General features: G+C 37.3%; 1 protein-coding gene across 4 annotated transcripts in view; it reads left to right on the top strand.

Annotated features, from left to right (window-relative positions):
* Nucleotides 1–18,393, top strand: part of ATP8A2 (ATPase phospholipid transporting 8A2) — a 641,523-nt gene that overhangs the window by 457,976 nt on the left and 165,154 nt on the right. For all 4 annotated transcript variants that reach the window (XM_060191722.1, XM_060191724.1, XM_060191721.1 and 1 more), the window contains exon 28: nt 14,013–14,087. In XM_060191722.1, coding sequence (XP_060047705.1) covers nt 14,013–14,087 — 75 coding nt within the window. The remainder of the gene's footprint in view (nt 1–14,012; nt 14,088–18,393) is intronic.

The raw sequence follows: 18,393 nt of genomic DNA, 5'->3' as shown, positions 1-18,393 counted from the left end.
CAAGGATATATGGTGTTGTCTGAGAAAAATGATACTGTCTCTCATTTTAAATCATTCATAGATTGTATTACTTAACCTATTGAAAGAGTTCTCAGAGGTCTTAGATGAAGCTGCCACTTCTGAGAGAAAAAAAATTGACATTGAGGAATGCTGGCTATATATAACAGGGACTCAGAACAGAGTAGAAGAAGCTTTTACAACATATGGCATGGTTTTCACTTTACTTGTCTCATGTAATTTTTCTTTTCTTTTTTTTTTTATCCTAGTGTATTTTTTTAATCTGGTGGAACATGTAGGGTGGTGAAATTAACTTGATTGCGTCTATAAATTCCTCTCCATTAGCTACACTGAGTGATTGTTCTGGAGGTGACTGTGATATTGTTCTAGTCAGTAATGTGTAAGTTTAAATCAGTGGGTGGACTTCCAGAAGTATTTAGCCCATGAATAAATTTACTTTCAACTGAAATAAGTGGGCATTTTTAAATCCAACTACTTGCAGTGAATGTGAGTTAGGGGACCAACAAAATAGCTAGCCTAGAGAGTGCACCTGCTTTGTTATGCACATGGCCCAGGTTTAAACCTCATGCCCCCCACGCTGGGAGAAGCTTTGGTGCTATGGTGATTCATTCTGTCTCTCTTTTTCTATCTAATTAAAAAAATGTTAACCTAGTTTGGTAAAACTCAGTGATGAAAAAAAAGTGAATTGGTAACTTTTTTTTTTTTGGCATGGGAAAAGATCTTTAGATTTTTTTAAATTAGTGGTTTAAGATGTATTTAAAAGATAACAACTGTAAAAAACTGCACCATTCCCACTACCAGAGTTCTGAATCCCAAATCCCTCCATTATAAACTACAGCAGTTCTCTTAAGGTTGCAGATACGGAGTTAACAGATATTTCTACAACTCTCTGTATTTGTATATATTTGCCATTTTTTCCTTATGGTCCCATCTTCCTTTCCAAGGATGACATTTATTTATTTATTTATTTATTTATTTTTAGTGAGGGAGTTAATGCTTTATAGTGCAGTCACTGATATATGAGTACATTTTCACTATGCATCAGGATCCCACAACTCTCTTTACCCCTCCCTCCTACTTCTTCCCTAGGGTCCTTTGCTTTGATGAAATACACCATGCCCAGTCCATGACTCACTTTGTGTTCTCCCTCTCGGCCCCTATATAATATGTCTAACCTTCAAGGGGCATCATTTGGTATTTGTTCTTCTTTTTTCTAGCTTATCTCATTTTTAAAAATATTTATCTATTCCCTTTTGTTGCCCTTGTTGGGTAGGACAGAGAGAAATGGAGAGAGGAGGGGAAGACAGAGAGGGGGGAGAGAGAAAGACACCTGCAGACTTGCTTCACTGCCTGTGAAGGGACTCCCCTGCAGGTGGGAATGAAGACTTATATCTATAAAAGTAAGCAAAGGGGCTTGTAATGATTTCAAACTCTTAAACTAACAGGTATTTTCCCGCAATTACATGTGTTATTGTATTCTTCAAGAATCATATGGCATGGGCTGGGAGTGGGGTGGAAGGAACTTGTCTCCATCTATTTCATTAAGAGGTATTTTACGAAAATTAACCTATTAGTTAATAGTTACCAAGCATTTGCATTTCTGTACCACTGAGCTTGTAATACAGACTCAACCCAGAGAACTTTTGAATAGAGCCATGTAATCATAGGAAGTTAATAGAAAATTAGTTTTAATTCTAATCATTGTTTTTGTGATGCATGGTAGGGTAATCTATAAAAGATTTTTTCAACAAAAGTGCATTAAACTAGAGTTAAAATGTTCCTGGGTCAAGTTGAATGGAAAAATACACTTAGGACAAAAGAATCACACAACCTTTCTGACTGACAGGGATAGCAAAATATAACCAATAGGTGGAAACGACCCAAATGTTTATCCTTGGATGAGTGAATTAACATTCATGGATAACTGAGAGAGAGAGAGAGAGAGAGAGAGAGAGAGAGGGAGAGAGAGTGTGGAAAATATTCACAACAATGAACTTCAACTTTTAAAAGGATGGAAATCTTGATTATGTTATAGCACTGATAAATTTTGAAAGCATGCTATAAAATGTAATCCTAGGTCAAAGGGACAAGTAAAACATGACTCCTCTTATATAGAATACTTAAACCAATTGAAATGAAAATAGAAGAGGGGTTACTAGGAATTGAAAACAGGTAGGTGCTATGTGAAAGTTTCAGTTTACAACTGGGGGTCTAGCATAATGGTTATAGAAATTATGTTCATGTCTGAGGCTGCAAGGTACCAGGTCTAATCCATAGCACTATGATAAACCAGAGCTAATGAGTGCTGCAGTCTCTTCCTTGCTCTCTCTCTTTCTGTCTCTCTGTCTCTCCTATTTCTTTTTTATTAGTGATTTAATATTCATTTACAAAATAGCTGGGTTGTATAACTCTACACAGTTCCCACCACCAGAGTTCTGGATCCCCAGTCCCTCTATTGTAAATTACAGCAATTCTCCCAAGGTTTTAGGTAGGAGTTAACTATTATTTCTATAACTACCTGTCTATATTTGGCCTTTTTTTTTTTTTTGTAAGGTCCCATCTTCTCTTCCTTTCCAAGTCATATGTACACCTATAATTACATCCAAATGTCCCTCTCTTTTTCCTCCTCTCTCTCTGGTTCCTGATGGAGTTGGAGTTCAGAGCCCTCTGGACATCTTCCCCCTATCATTTCTCCCCCACTGGGAGTATGGATTAAAATTATGTTGGGGTTGCAGAAGGTGGGAGTTCTGGCTTCCCTAATTGTTTCTCCATTGGACATAGGCATTGGCAGGTCAATCCATACACCAGCTTGCTTCTGTCTTTCCTTAGTGGGGCAGGCTCTGAATCGGTGAGGTTCCAAGACACTTTGGTGAGGTCATCTGCCCAGGGAATTCAGGATGAAATCATGATAGTGTCTGCAAGTTGGTGGCTAAAAACCAGCAAGATACAAAGTGGGACAAAGTAATAATGAACAGGAAACAAAAAGTAGGAACGGAGCAGATGAGAATAGGGATCTTAGGGTGGGAAGAAGCTTGGAAGTCCATTCTAGGCATGTGCCAAGAGGACCATGACTTTCGTAGTTTTTTGCTTGAGTTTGATAGCTAACATGAAGTTGGACAAAAATATTGTCTGAGAAGTTGGTGTCAAAGTAAAGGGCTAGAAAGTTGGATTAGAGCAGAGAGTAGCTTCCATTCTTGAAAAAAAAAAAAGTCTATGAAGAAAATTGACTGTTTACATCATCCACCTGACCTAGGGCCCATATATATTTACATTTAGCACAAGAGCTTGTGTAACCTCTGAGTCCCTATTAGTCTGAGCTCACAGTTCATGGCCACAACTGGAAACATTGCAGGCTGAACTCATTTCAGGACCAGTCTTCCTCTAGAGGTAGGACAGCATGACCCAGCCTCCCTTCAGAAACTGGGGCAGTTCCTATCAATGCTACTTTATAGTGAGGGCAGTGTCCTGGGAAGGCTTCCAAGAGGGCTTATGCTGAGGTTGCTGATAGAAGTGACCATTGATGGTGGAGAGAGCGACCCTTCATATTTGTGTGGGAATCCAAGGATTCCTTGATTATCTTCCTCCCCCCCAATCTTTCTCTATATATCTCTCATTAAAAAAATAAATAAATACTTATAAATAAGGTAAATAGGGTTGGGGAGATAGCATAATGGTTATGCAAACTACTTTCATGCCTGAGGATCCAAAGGTTCCAGTTTCAATCCCCAGAATCACCATAAGCCAGAGTTGAGCAATGCTCTAGTCTCTTCTATCATTCTCTCTGTATCACTCATTAAAAATAAAAGATATAAAAATAAAACAAAATTTCGGTTTGGAGTGCTGTTCTGGAGGTTGTGATGACGATGGTTGCACAGTAATATGAATTTAGTTAATGCCACTGAATTGCACACATAGCAATTACTAAAGTGGTAAGCTTTATCATAATTATGTGTATTTTATCCCATTTGTTAAAGTGTATTGCAATATTGAGATTCATTGAGAGGTAGTTTATCGACTTTCTTAAGCAATATATGCATATCTGTTTACTTATTAGAACACCTCTCTATCTAGTACCCTCACAGTCTTGGCCTTCTGACTTTATTTCCCTTTATCTAGCACTGAGAAGCTTATATCTGCTGCAACTTTGTACCAGCAGTTTCTCTACCTCTAATGCCTCTTCTCCCCTTACAAAATTGATGAATAAAATCTGATGCTTCAAGATTCAACACACCACTTTTGTAAAAACTTTGTTGTTGACTCATGTCATTAGAGTCCATTTCTCCTTAATCTGTGTTCCCAAAGAACTTGTACATACTTCTGAGACATCCCAAACCTGTCCTCAACCAACATGAATTTCTTAAGGAATTCCCCAACCTCTCCTACATGACTCCTATACATAATGAAGCACAACTTAAAGCTGGTTTTTAGTAAATAATTCAACAGCTGAACTTAAAAATACATATGACTCTTTCCTTAGAGTCCTCTTTTGAGAGAGTACACACACACACACACACACACACACACATACACACACACACACACTTTCCAGAACAAGAACATAAAAGAGAAAGGACTGTCACACTTGTTCTGGCTACACACATCAGGTGATTCTTGGATTGGAGGAACAGTATCAGAATTCTGCTCTTACAACCTGAGGCTACAGTCCGACACTAAATTGTACTGTCAGTATGTTAAGAGTTACTTTATTGGTTATAAAACACATGTTCTCAGATATTTGCCATAGGTCCTTCTCATAAATGAAATGATATTATACATATTTCTGCTACCCCTTTCATTGTAAGCCCTCCACCACTGTTCCAACCCCAGGAGGTTGGAAACAACTGTGTCATTAATGAACGATAGTAGAGCCTCACCAATGATCTCCAGATGAAAGGCTCAATATTTTATTACTGGCCTCCAGAGCTTTTGGTCTCCTAATACTGTAGCACAGCAATTGGACTGAAGAACCTAAGCCTTGAAAAACTTTTTAAAAATGTTAGTAGTCCTTGACACAATTTGTAGTGACTGCACTCTGTTGTGCCAAGAATTCCTTATTAAAAATCAATTTAATTGTGCTTGTACCATCTGGTTGATATTACCGTCTTTTGTAGAGGGGAAATAGGATCTTGTATTTACCTGATTTTCCACTGTATATGCATATACTTTTGCAGAAAGAACATTTTAGTGCTAAAGTTAATAATTAAAGAAAATTTAAGCATTTTCTGGACTCCCCTTTACTGACTTTGGTGGCCTGTAAATTATGAGATTCAGTTTCTTGCATCATTGAGGATTTTAATGGAAAGGAAAACATCAATGTCAGAAGTCTGTATGTGCAACATCAGAGGCTACATTTATTTGTATGCCATAATTTCTATTTTATACTTTTGAAATTCTAATTCCTTTAAATGTAACAGTTTTTTTCATTATTAATCATTTATATTTTTATTCATAGATTTTGACAATGAAAAAAATTGTTTGGATTGTCTTCTGGGCTTACAATACTTTAGCTCAGAATATTGAAGGAAAATGTTTCAAACCACAGTGATTACATTTTGTTACCCAAGATTGGGATGATATTTTTACAGACTTTTTCAAAATAGTTTATGCCCTAGCCCTAAAATGCCCCACCATCTTATTTGTATGGTAATTGAGATTGAAGATTTGGGTCATATTCTTAAGTCCTTAATTCTTCTTATAGTTGAGAAGTATTTTAAAAATTTTTTTATTATATTTATTTGTTGAATAGAGAAAGCAAGAAATCAAGAGGGCCAGGGAGATAGAGAGGGAGAAAGACAGAGAAACACCTGCAACACTGCTTCACTGCTTGTGAAGTTTTCCCCATGCAGGTGGGGGCCAAGGGCTTGAACCTGGGACCTTGTGCACTATAACATGTACACTTAACCAGGTGCACCAACACCCGGCCTCCGAGAAGTATTTTCTTTATGCAACAATCCAAACTTATCAGAAGCACAGTACGAGAGTAGCTGAATTGTTTTGATTCTGAATTGCCTTAACTAAAGCCAGAAATTTTCATATAGGGTATGGTTAATAATTACTGTAATATATATTTTTTTATCTTTGTGCCCTGACTTTCTGACTTGTTAGGTTATTACAAAGTTTGCAAGAGAAACCACTTAGAGTGTTGCAGGTTCTTAGTGTTAATAGAGGAAGCACTAAATACATGTTAACTTTTATCATCATCTTCAATAACAAGGAAGTTTACGTGGTTTTTGTTCCATTCATTCATGAAAATTGAGGTTTGGAGAGTTGAAAGAATCTGCCTATGTTTATGTAGTCATTATTTGCACAAGATAAAAACTGGCCAATACTAGGGTTTTCCCCTATGCTCACTTTTGTGTGACCTTTCCTCTTCATTGTACTAGCATTGTACTAGTCTGCCTATTTAGCTCTTAGCATGTATCAAGTACTGTGCTAGAGCCTGATTGTGTAATAGTAAGTGAAATAGATGCAGTCTTTGTATGCATCTGACAAATGGCGGATTAGATAAATAAGCAGTGAAGCAGGTGTCTTTCTTTCTCTCCCCCTCTTTCCTCTTCCTCTCTCAATTTTTCTCTGTCCTATCCAATAAAATGGGAAAAAATGGCCTTCAGGAGCAGTGGATTAATAGTGCTTGCACTGAACCCCAGCAGTAACCCTGGAGGCAATTAATTAATTAATTAATTAAAATAATCTTTTACTGTTGGCTGTAAACAATTAATCCCCCCAATAAAGAAAAAAAAAAGGATGTACTGGCACCTACCTTGGAGAAAAGTGTAACTGGAACCCCATGATAACAACAACCCTGTAAATCAACATGTCCTCAATAAAATGATATTCAGGGTGGAGAAAAAAAAAAGAAGAAACATTACTGTGTTTCTGTTGTGGTTTTACAAACAGTAAACCCTATTTACTCTTTAAAGTTCCTTATTGATTTGCTTGCCTTGGAAAGTTCTTGGAAATTTTCTGAGTCTATGCTACTTATTTATAGCATTATTTTACCTGTCCAGGATTGATTCAGAGAAAGAAAGAAAGAAAAAGAAAGAAAATAAAAGAAAGAAAGAGGGAGTCGGGCGGTAGCGCAGTTGGTTAAGCATGTTGGTCTGCTTCTAAATTCTGCTTCTAAGACCCCTTCTGTTGCATTGCTTGATGCTGTGTTCTATTTACATAATCATTGTTTTGAAACCTGCAGTGGTTTAATCCCCACTGGTTCCTGCTCTTTTTCCACTCCACCCCCTCTCTTAGTCACATCCTGTTTTCTACTGTTTAATCCCCACTGGTTTGGGCGCTTTTTCCTTCTCCCCACCCCCTATCCTATGTATATCCTCTTCTGACTTGACACTTATACCTCAGGAGATATATAGGACAGGATTGTGATTAGAGAATAGATAGCTTGCACTGCATTCCTCATCAATAAAGATTGAACTGCGTTCCCAGCTCAGCCATGAGTCCCTGGTCATCTCTCTCCCGCCCACAAAGCTAGACCCGCATAAGGGCATGTGGCGCAAAGTGCAAGGACCAGCTTAAGGATCCCAGTTTGAGCCCCCGGCTCCCCACCGCTTCACAGGCAGTGAAGCAGGTCTGTAGGTATCTATCTTTCTCTCCCCCTCTTTGTCTTCCCCTCCTCTCTCCATTTCTCTCTGTCCTATCCAACAATGATGACATCAATAACAACAGCAGCAACAATAAAAAGACAACAAGGGCAACAAAAGGAAAATAAATAATTAAATGAAATTTAAAAAAGAAAGAAAGAGAGAAAGGAAAAAGTCTCCAAAGACCTTAGAGATAAACTTCAGCCCCTTTATTGCAATAGTCTGCCTTTAATTCTGGTCTTCACTCTTATAGCTTATGGATCAAAGATAATTGGGGAAAAAGTTATAAATAAAGGAACAGAGAAAGAAAGAAAGAAAGAAAGAAAGGAAAACAGAAAGAAAGAAAAAAAATACAAGAGTGCCGGGCTAACTTCTCGGGCAGGAGAGAGACAACCACGGACTCATGGCTGAGCTGGGAATGCAGTTCAGTCTTTATTGATGAGTGAGAATGCAGTGCAATCAATCTAGTCTCCATTCATTAGAAAATCCTATCCTTTATATCTCCTGAGGCAGAAGTGTCAGGAAGAGGAAGTACGTAGGATAGGGGGTGGGGAGAAGGAAAAAAGCACGAACCAGTGAGGATTAAACGGTGGAAAACAGGATGTGACTAGGAGAGGGGGCGGAGCAAAAAGAGAGTGCCAACCAGTGCGGGTCTCAAACAAAACAGTGATTATGTAAATAGACCACAGTGTTAAGCAATGCAAATGAACCTAATGTGATGATCAAAACAGAAGGGGTCTTAGAAGCAGAATTAGCAGACAAACACAAGAGATCACAGCATCAAAGCTTCCTCGAACAGGGTGGGTTTGAACCTGGGTTAGACACAAGTCAAAAAGGACACTATCCAATCGAGCTATTTTTCTGGTCTCTAAGTCTATTTCTTTGTCTTTATGACCAGCTTCATCTATGTTGTTATTCAAGACATATTTATTGAATGCTTTCTCCTAATAATGACTATAATGTTTTACTTTAAAAATACATACATATATATATATATATATATATATATATATATATATATATATATATATTACTACTATGACTATTGTCATCATTGCTTACTACTGCTACTGCTATTGCTACTACTACCACCAACACCATTATTATTTCTAATAAAACCTGCTTTATAATTGCAACTCTGCTTTATTTCCCCCTGGATTTCTTACCTATCTGCTTAACTGTCAATTTACCCATTTGGTTGCCTATGGCATGCATTCCTTCATTTAGATATAGATAACTTAAACATTTGAAAAATAAGTACTTAATATTCAATAGACTTGACTGCACCTTCTTATAAAAGATTTTTTCTCTGCTGCTTTTTTTCTGTTTATCTGAATAAAACAAAATACAGTGTTTTTCATTCAGGTACTTTTACTTATGAGAAATTAATATTATCTGAAAATTTATCTGAAAATAAAATTTCTAGTTGAAATATATACTTGTTTTTATTCTAATGAATATTGCTAGATCAAATTCCAAAGAGATGATAGCACAATGATCTTTTAACAGATACCTTTAATGCCAATTAATCAGGTCCGACTTCCTATGCAATCAGTAAGTTATAATTGTTATTGCCTCTTTAATGAGAACCCATATGTCTGGTTTATTTAATTATTCTCAGTAGGGTGTTTTTCCATTTCAACCCTCTCTTCAATGGGTCTTGGAAGAACATAATAAATGGAGGTGTAGGTCTCCCTTTTCTTAAGTGAAGCAGTGACCTTTTAGGCTTGCAAGCTTTTAGTCAAATGTAACAGCAAGTATCCCACACTCCAAACTTGTACAGTGGTGGCCAGGACCTTTAGACAGGAGTCTGAGTAGTTTGCCAAGACGGTTATTGCGTTTTTTGGCAGTAAGGCAGTAGTTCAAGCAAAGAAGGATCTTTTTCCAAGAAGGAAAAGCCATTTAATAAGTTTGAGTCAGTTTGCTCATAACAGCACTACATTTGAAGACCCAAAACCCCAGGAGCTTGGCAAGCCAAACCAGCTTGGCAGGTCTTCTCAACCAACTCACCATGTCTGAGGCCTGCCAGACAGAGCCTGGCTCTCTCTGTTTTGACTGACTTTGTTTAATAGCATTGCTAGTTAACAAGAAAGTAAATGCAGAGGAATCTACTCCCCACTTCATTTCAAAAGAGTGAAACTTCAGTCACCATAAGCAAGTCAGAGTGGGAATAGAGCATCAACATGGACTGTGTATGTGGTGCTTGCAGTTAGGAACTGTGGTCCGCCAAAAATGGCATTTATGTTTAAAACTTGGGCAGTGTTTTCATTTTCTTGTATATGAATTAGCATTTATATATGACTAGTATGAAAGTTTTGAATTTATAGAATGTCAGGGAGCCATTCTGTACCTGTCTCATGAATAAATAAAAACTAAGTACATTTGTATAAATATGTAAAAACACAGTATGCTATCGTACTTTTTCAAATGAAAATCTTGCCAGAACAAAATCAAGCTTACTTATTTGCAAGGTAAGGAAAAGAAAAAGGAAAGAAAAAATAGATTGTGGGTTTTGAAATTAGAAGGTGAGTTTGCTTGCTTTGGTTTGTTTTGGTTTTCTTTTTTTTTTTTCCTAGCAAATAAATAGTTCCAGTGGGGGGGGGGGTCTGATCATCTAATGATGGATTATTTGAATTAAGATTGAAATTGAATTGGAAATGTTGAGAATGAGCTACTTTTTAAAATTATAAAAATATGAAAAAATGTAGCACCTGTAACATAAAAAATAGTAAACATAATCAAGAATCTTTGAAGAAACTTGTGGCCAACTAGTACCAACTTGGGGAAAATGAGAACACTGACTGTTTAGAGGAAGTAGTCTAATATGTAGGTCATCAAAGATGTTAAATCGAAGTTAAGACTAGAAGTTTTACGTGGTTCAAAATTGCTTGGAGCAAAGGTTAATTCTGGGAAAGACATGCTTGATTTCTTCATTTATTTTTCCCTTTATAGTTTATTTTCCATAACTTGAGTGTGTTAGGTATACAAAATTCAGCCTTGGTCTTTAACATTACCTTCCACAGTAATTTATAAGTGTATATTTCTGTCTTAGTGACATAATTTGTGAAGTTCTAAATTTACATGCAATGCTATTTTGGCCTCTAAAGAATAGAACCTCTGGTTCTATGGATAAGGTCAGGCTAAAGGGCAGTTACTCAAAAAGAAATGAAGCTTCGTGAGCTTACACCCTTGCACACAAACATAATCATGATTTCCCAAAGCCTGTATGTCATTATGTTGCTTCTACCAAACATCTGTTACATCAGTATTTCCCAGTTTTATCAAGTTACTCTAGTAAATATGCTTCTTTTACCCAGACTGTTTCAAAGATGGTGCCTTTGGCATTTTGGATTGAGTAACTCTGTTATAAAGGACAGTCCTGAACACATGTAATATATTTAGCAGAATCTCTAGCATCTACCCACTGGATACCAATAATGCCTTCAAAAAGATCTCACATTTGTTGAATGTCTGCTCAGATGCAAGGCAATGCTCATTAGGAATTGCTACTTGAAGCAGTTGCATAAGTAAACATGAATTTGCAAAAGTTCAACATTGTACAGGAGATATAGTTTCCACCCAATCCCTGAGATCATGTCTGCAACCTAAACACAATGTATATGAACAGTTTCTCCCATCCAAGTACTAACCAGGCTCTACTCTGCTTAGCTTCCAAGGTCAGACAAGATAGGGTGGGAAAGCCATAGACAACAGTTTCTTATATATCTTCTAGAAAGCCATCATGCATGTAATAATGCATACATCTGTTCAACTTCTTAGGACCATTTAACTTAAATCATGATAGTGTCTACTTTTAATAATGGTTTTGTAAGATTGTTGTATTGGAAGGCTTATAGATTTGGGTCCAGGTGGTGGTGCACCCAATAAAGCTAGATATTACCATATGAACAACTGCAATTGTTGTTTTAAAGAGGATATATATATATATATATATATATATATATATATATCCAGGGTTATCGCTGGGGCTCAGTGCCTGCACTATGAATCCACTGCTAATGGAGGCCATTTTCCCATTTTGTTGCCCTTGTTGTTGCACTTGTTGTAGTTGTTATTATTGTCATAGCTGTTGTTGTTGTTGGACAGGACAGAGAGAAATCGAGAGAGGAGGGGAAAACAGAGAGGAGGAGAGACAGATAGACACCTGCAGACCTGCTTCATCACTTGAGAAGCGACCCCCTGCAGGTGGGGAGCTGGAGGCTTTAACCGAGATCCTTATGCCAGCCTTTGTGCTTTGTGCCATGTGTGCTTAACCCACTGTGCTACTTCCCAGCTCCTTAGAGGGTTAATATTTTAATAGGTGTTATGAGAATATTTTGAGTACAGAGAATGACATAATCTTATTATTATTTTTTTATGTTACTGAGGTTTCACCATTCCAGGTTTGTTTGTTAGATTGTTTTTTTTACCTAGAAAAGAGATACCACAGCATCAGAGCTTCCCCCAGTCCAATGGTTACTGGGCTTGAACCTGGGTAACGTGCATAGCAAAGCATGCATTCTATCTTACATGAAGTGTCCTGACAGTTCACAGCACAAACTTCTGATTCTTAGTTCCGTATCAATACTTGTCCACTGAGAAGAACTAGGCCTCATGGGAACCTCTTTGGTGATAGTTAAAATTAAGAATAAGCAGACGGGCTGGAGAGATAACTCAGCAAGTGGGACATATACCCTCGTATGGGTTCAGCACAGTTTTGAGCCCCAACACTATAAGGGAGGCATGATGGCACTGGTGCTGTGTGGTTGGCCTCTCTCTTTCTCTCTGTCTCTCTCTCACATGCATGAGTGAACCCTATATATACATATATATATATATATATATATAATATATATATATATATATATATATGAATGAAGAAGCAGTCCAGTGAAGCCATGCATGTAGGAGTCCATAGCTTGGCTATAGATAAATAAATAAATTTTAAGTCAGTAGGATTGTAGAAGGATTTTTGAAATAAAAAATCTTAGCTTGGATTTTAGAGGAGTCCTTTGTACTTTTTTTTTTTTTTTTTTGAAGTAGGAAGTAAAATTTTATCTAAGCTGTGCATTTAAGAAAAGTCATCTGGTGATTGAATTAAGGTATTTCATTTTATTGGTTAGTTTCTATTTGTACCAAGTATTATGCTTAAGTTGTTTAGGGGAAATTTTCCATCTCAAGAAACTTTATCTGGTGGAGTCAAGAAACTGGTTTGGATGAATTCAACTCAGTAAAATTTCAGTAGTTCAGTTTATCTCAACTCAGATAATGGTGAGATAGCTCACCTGTGTTACTACTTTGTTTAAAAATGCGATCAGCCTGTCAATCATTCCATAACACTAAAGTGAGTATCTGTACCTCACATAGAATACTTTAAAGTCTACCCAATTACTGGAGTCTGAATTATATCAATTTAGCTGAGTTCTAACAGTAACGTTTTTATTCTTTGTGCCCATATTGGCCCTCTTGAAGTCATATGTCTGCCCATTCATGCATCACCTCACATTTTCTCTGAATCACACCTGCATGGTGGTCCTCTACAATATCTTTGTCCCTTGTCATGGAACACTAATTATGTTCTGGAACTTTGCTACTTGGGTTTGTGTCCGTCTTGCCTAAGCAATTGGAATGATAAACTTAAAAACATAAATAATGGGGGCTGGGAGGTGGCATATCTGGTTGAATGCATACATTACAATGTGCAAGAACCCAGGTTCAGTCACCCAGTCCCCACCTTCAGGTGGAGGGAAACTTCTTGAGTCGTGAAGCAGTGCTGCAATTATATCTCTTCCCCTTCCCACTTGATTTATCTATGTCTACATCAAATAAATAAGTAAACTATTTAAAAAATAGAGAACATAAATCATGGTCAGTATTTATTTATTCATCCCATGTAATTCCATAAGCTGACTTGAACATGTTTCTCTCATGTTACTGTGTTTTGACCTTTGCTGAATTGGTAGACATTTGATTAAGGAGCATCAGTATTTTATGAGCAAGAAACATATGTGACCAACAGAAGAGTTTTGCTGTCTTTTATTTATTGTTGTTGTCTCTTTGAAAGTCCTACAAATATAAGTCATATTTACCAAGTCAACTTTCCATGGAAGCTGATTCTCCTAGTCAATAAGAAAGTACTGATAAAAAATTAAATATAAACTAAAGATCAACTTTTCTTTAAATACGTGCTTAGTACCTCTTAAATCCAAATATTCCTTAAATATTACTTTTTCTTAAAATGCTAGCATTTGTGATATCTGAAGAACAACTGCTAGGGTCCTCAGGCTCTGTAACCCTGAACAGCTGCATCCAGCTGGTGGGTCACATTCCCTACTTCTTCAGTAGTGAATGGAAACATTTAGGTCAATATTGATATAAAATTTCATGAACTTTCTTCTCTTTCAGCTTTGGTTTGCCTTTGTTAATGGATTTTCTGGGCAGATTTTATTTGAACGTTGGTGCATCGGCTTGTACAATGTGGTAAGCATTCTCCTTCTTTATCTGATAGCGTGCAGGACTTCAGTGACATTCCTTCACTGTTTATGTCTGGGAAGTGTATCTGAGTCAATCATCTGTATATGTAGCAGGCAGCACAAATACATCTTTTAGGGCCTTTGTTGCTGTGCTACATCCTGCAGAAGCCCAAACTCCCCACACATGGTTTCAATCATTGCAGATCATTCTTGAGTAACCCCATGAAATTATTAACCCATATATCTTGATAATGGACCCTTGTTACCTCTTTAAGAAATGCCTGTGCAACATTTTCATGTTTTTAACCCAAGTAAAAATGTCTGAATTATCTCTAAACCTATTCCACTTCATAATTATATTTCTGAATCCTTAAACAATATGAATATAAAGCCTGTGAATTCCTGCCTGCTTTGTCCTCCATAAGAGAGTACCCATCCTTGCAGAAGAATGTTTTCTTCCACAGTTGCTACTAAAATAATGAATTCTTACAGATAGTTCTTGTGGTGGATAGTCATCAAGTTATTTGGATTTTTTTTATGATCTTAGAGCCCTTTACTCATTACTGTCTGTAACAAATTCAAAAACCAGAAACAAATATACATTGTAAGCTAAAATAGACTAATAGCCACTGAACTTCTTGTTTTACTGGTGCAAAAAACAAAAGGGCTTGGAGCTTAGTGCTTTGGAGACCTGGTCTGACACATTACTTGGGTTGCTCTTTTTCACGGATTTTGAATTTTAATGCTGACATTCTATAAGTTTATATCCAGAAGCAGTTCTCAAGAACTGTAGAAGTTGCCTGACATGCAAGGATATATTTGTTTCATACTGTATCTATAATATAATAAGTATAAACATAGAATATATGATATAAATTTAAATGTGTGATGATAAAATACATGTTTAAAGCTGAGTATTCAAGAAATTCATAAACTCAGTTCTCATTCCTCCTTTTACTTAGTAGACACTGCACTAGGGACTAAGTATAACATGCCCTCACCTAAGTATAACATGACCTTATGTCACTTTCGAGTTAGGGGGATCAGTTAAGCGCAGACTCAGAGGCCACTAAGATTGAGTGCAGCTCTTGGGTATATTAAACAGTGTTGATCAGTTCCTAACTATGTTACTCTTCTTAAAGTACACAAGCATATTCATTTTTTTAGCAGAGTTTTTTTTTTTTTATGAAAGGATTAATTAACAAAACCATAGGGTAGGAGGGGTACAACGCCACACAATTCCCACCACCCAATCTCTATAACCCACCCCCTCCCCTGATAGCTTTCCCATTCTCTATCTCTCTGGGAGCATGGACCCAGGGTCATTGAGGGTTGCAGAAGGTAGAAGGTCTGGCTTCTGTAGTTGCTTCCCCGCTGAACATGGGCATATTCATTTCTAATGTTTGTGTATGAAAGACAAAGGTGAAAGTGAAAGCAGTACTGGACTGATATCCTTTTATCACTTGTGCTGGAAAAACCTTAACCACTCACACCTGGTCATGGACTCTTGGGTCTCCCATTGGTACGAAAGAGAGCATAAGTTCTTGACTTTGCAGGATTTAAAGCTATTTGAATAGATTTAAATTATGCCATTACTGAGTTAGTAGACATTTGATTTAAGAGGGCCAGTATTTTATGTATCAAGAAATACACATAACAAAGAGAAGATTTTTTGTTGTCTTTTCATTTAGTAGGAATCTGCTGACTATTTCATCATGATTTAAAGCTGGAGTGTCAAAGAGTTGACACCTTATGCAAGCCCATGCCCACTTACACATTTCATAATTAAGTGAGACCTAGGAGACTGCTTTGGAGTGGAATATATGCTACCTGATTACACAAAGAATGTATTGAGCCCTAGTTTCATGCTTAGGCTTGAGAACTGGACTTTGCTTTCCCACATGCAGTCTTGGGCAATTCAGATTAATCCATCAAATTTGTGTTGGGCACTTAACAATACTCAAGATGCTTACAAATAGTCCGGAAAAATAGAATTTTGGTTATACAAAAAGACTTTCATGTCTAAGGCTCCAAGGTCCCAGGTTCAATCCCTAGCATGACCATAAACCAGAGCTGAGCAGTGCTTTGATTAGAAGAAAAAGAAAAGAAGAGAAAAAATCCATGTAAGCTACAGGAAAGTGTTGGGGAAAATGTGATCAACCTACACGGGAATAGCCAGGATTTGTTTGAAAATGCATATTTCCTTTGTCATTTTATTTTATTTTATTATTAGTGGTTTAATAATGATTAACAAAATTACGGGATACGAGGGGTACAATTCCATATAATTCCTACCACCAGAGTTCCATATCCCTTGGAAGTTCCCTATTCTTTATCCCTCTGGGAGTAAAGAACAAAGATCCATAGTCACTTCTGATACAGAGCTTCTCAGAAGTACTACATTTTAAGCAAAAAAATAATTTTTTCCTGCCACAGTTTCCTTTGGGACTTTTTGCCTACATGATTCTATTGCCAGTGGACTCTTTTATGTTTTTTGTTTTTCTTTTTTCTTAGATTGTGAGAGGCCTGGTGGGGGAGTGGTGAGGGGTCAGCAGGGCAAAGAGACAGAGAGAAAGAGAGACATCTGAGCTCCACTGCTGATGAATATTCCCGGGTACAGGTGCTCCCATGTGGTGTCTTGGGACTTGAAGCTGGGTCATTTCTTTCACATGCGAAAGTGTGCATTCTGCTGGGTGAGCTATATCTTGTTACCCAAATTTTGTTTGTTTTTTGCCTTCAGGGTTATCGCTGGGGCTCAGTGCTGGAACTCAGTGAATCCACCACTCATGATGGGCATTTTTTTCAATTTATTGGATAGGACAGAGAAAAATTGAGCAAGGAGGCGGAGAGAGAGAAAGATAGACACCTGCAGACCTACTTCACTGCTTGTGAAGATTCCCCCCCACTCCACCCCAACCCCACAGGTTGGGAACTGGGGGCTCCAACCAGGATCCTTGCACAGATCCTTGAGCTTAGTACTGTGTTCATTTAGCCCGTGTGCCACCGCCCAGTGCCCAAACAATTTTTTTTTCTAGTCATGGTTATGCTTTACATTAAAATTCAAGTTCTTTAGTGACTTTCAAGCCCTAGGATAAGGAATATGTTTTTGGCACTTTGTGTCTTGCAAATTAAAGAGGAAGTGTGGCAGAGGTGAATGTCAAGGTGAAATGGCTGTGTCTATGGACTAAGTAGGGAGTGGTAGTAGAGAGTTGAGACAATAAGGATATATACAAAAAATTTAGCCCGGCACGAGTTCCTGATCCCTATCCCATGGAGCAGCCTAGGTTGGCTCCAGTCGAGTTCTCTCCAACCCAGAGAGCACTTGCTTGGGAAGAAGCACCCTCAGGCTATCCTGGCACATAGATACAACAGTTTTTTTAAATTCAGTGTCGATTTATTGAGGAAATGTTGATTTATATGATTTTTGTTGCCATGTTGTTTCCACATTTTCCCAAGATAGATATATTTCATCCTCAACCAGACCAGCATCTTATTCTACCATAGGGATGCAGTTCCCCAGTTTACCCCTTTTGAGTCCACAAATTTGCTGTAATAGACGATAGCCCATTGAGGATCCATACTGTATTGTCACTTACTTTGTTTCTTAGAGTTCATGATTGAGGTCACCTGGTATTCATCCTTCTTCACACATGATTTCTTCTAGCTCAATCCATGTTGCAGCAAGGCGAATTCCATCATTTCTTATAGAGACACATATATTTTTGAATCAGCTGAAATAAGTTCAGACATCATGACCCCTACTGCTTAATACTTTAATGCAGGGTTGCTGAGACATGGGCATCAAAATCAGAAGAGGTAACATAGATGCTATACTATATATGGATATGTGCTCCATTTTGGTCTATATTCCAACTTTCCATCATTGTTTCAGTAACTTCTATTTAGTACATTTTTTCCACTCCAGGATGACTCCACAAAAACCTTGTGCAAGAAGCATTTTGTGACATCTAAGACATTTATTTACTCCTGACCACTCTTCTGAGATATATTCTATTTTGTACTTTTCTACAAAAAAGTATATATTCCTCCAGGTTTTCCCTCTATATTTACTCTTTGCTTGCTTCCCTGTGTCAGCTAAAGTAACAAGTTATTCTTTCTCAGTTTACTTCTCATAGTAGATTAAGTGGCATTAAAGTTGACTTGAAATGCCTGCATCTAATACAGTTCCATTAGATTCTCATTATTGCCCTAGTCAAATTTATACATAATTTTATTTTATAAATACTGTATTTTATTCACTGGCTATGACCAGATGGATTTCAGCTACACACACACACACAAACACACATATA

This window comes from Erinaceus europaeus, chromosome 5, assembly GCF_950295315.1.
Source record: "Erinaceus europaeus chromosome 5, mEriEur2.1, whole genome shotgun sequence".
Taxonomy (NCBI): domain Eukaryota; kingdom Metazoa; phylum Chordata; class Mammalia; order Eulipotyphla; family Erinaceidae; genus Erinaceus; species Erinaceus europaeus.
Note: the sequence above shows the minus strand (reverse complement) of the source record. Positions and strands in the feature narration are given on the sequence as shown.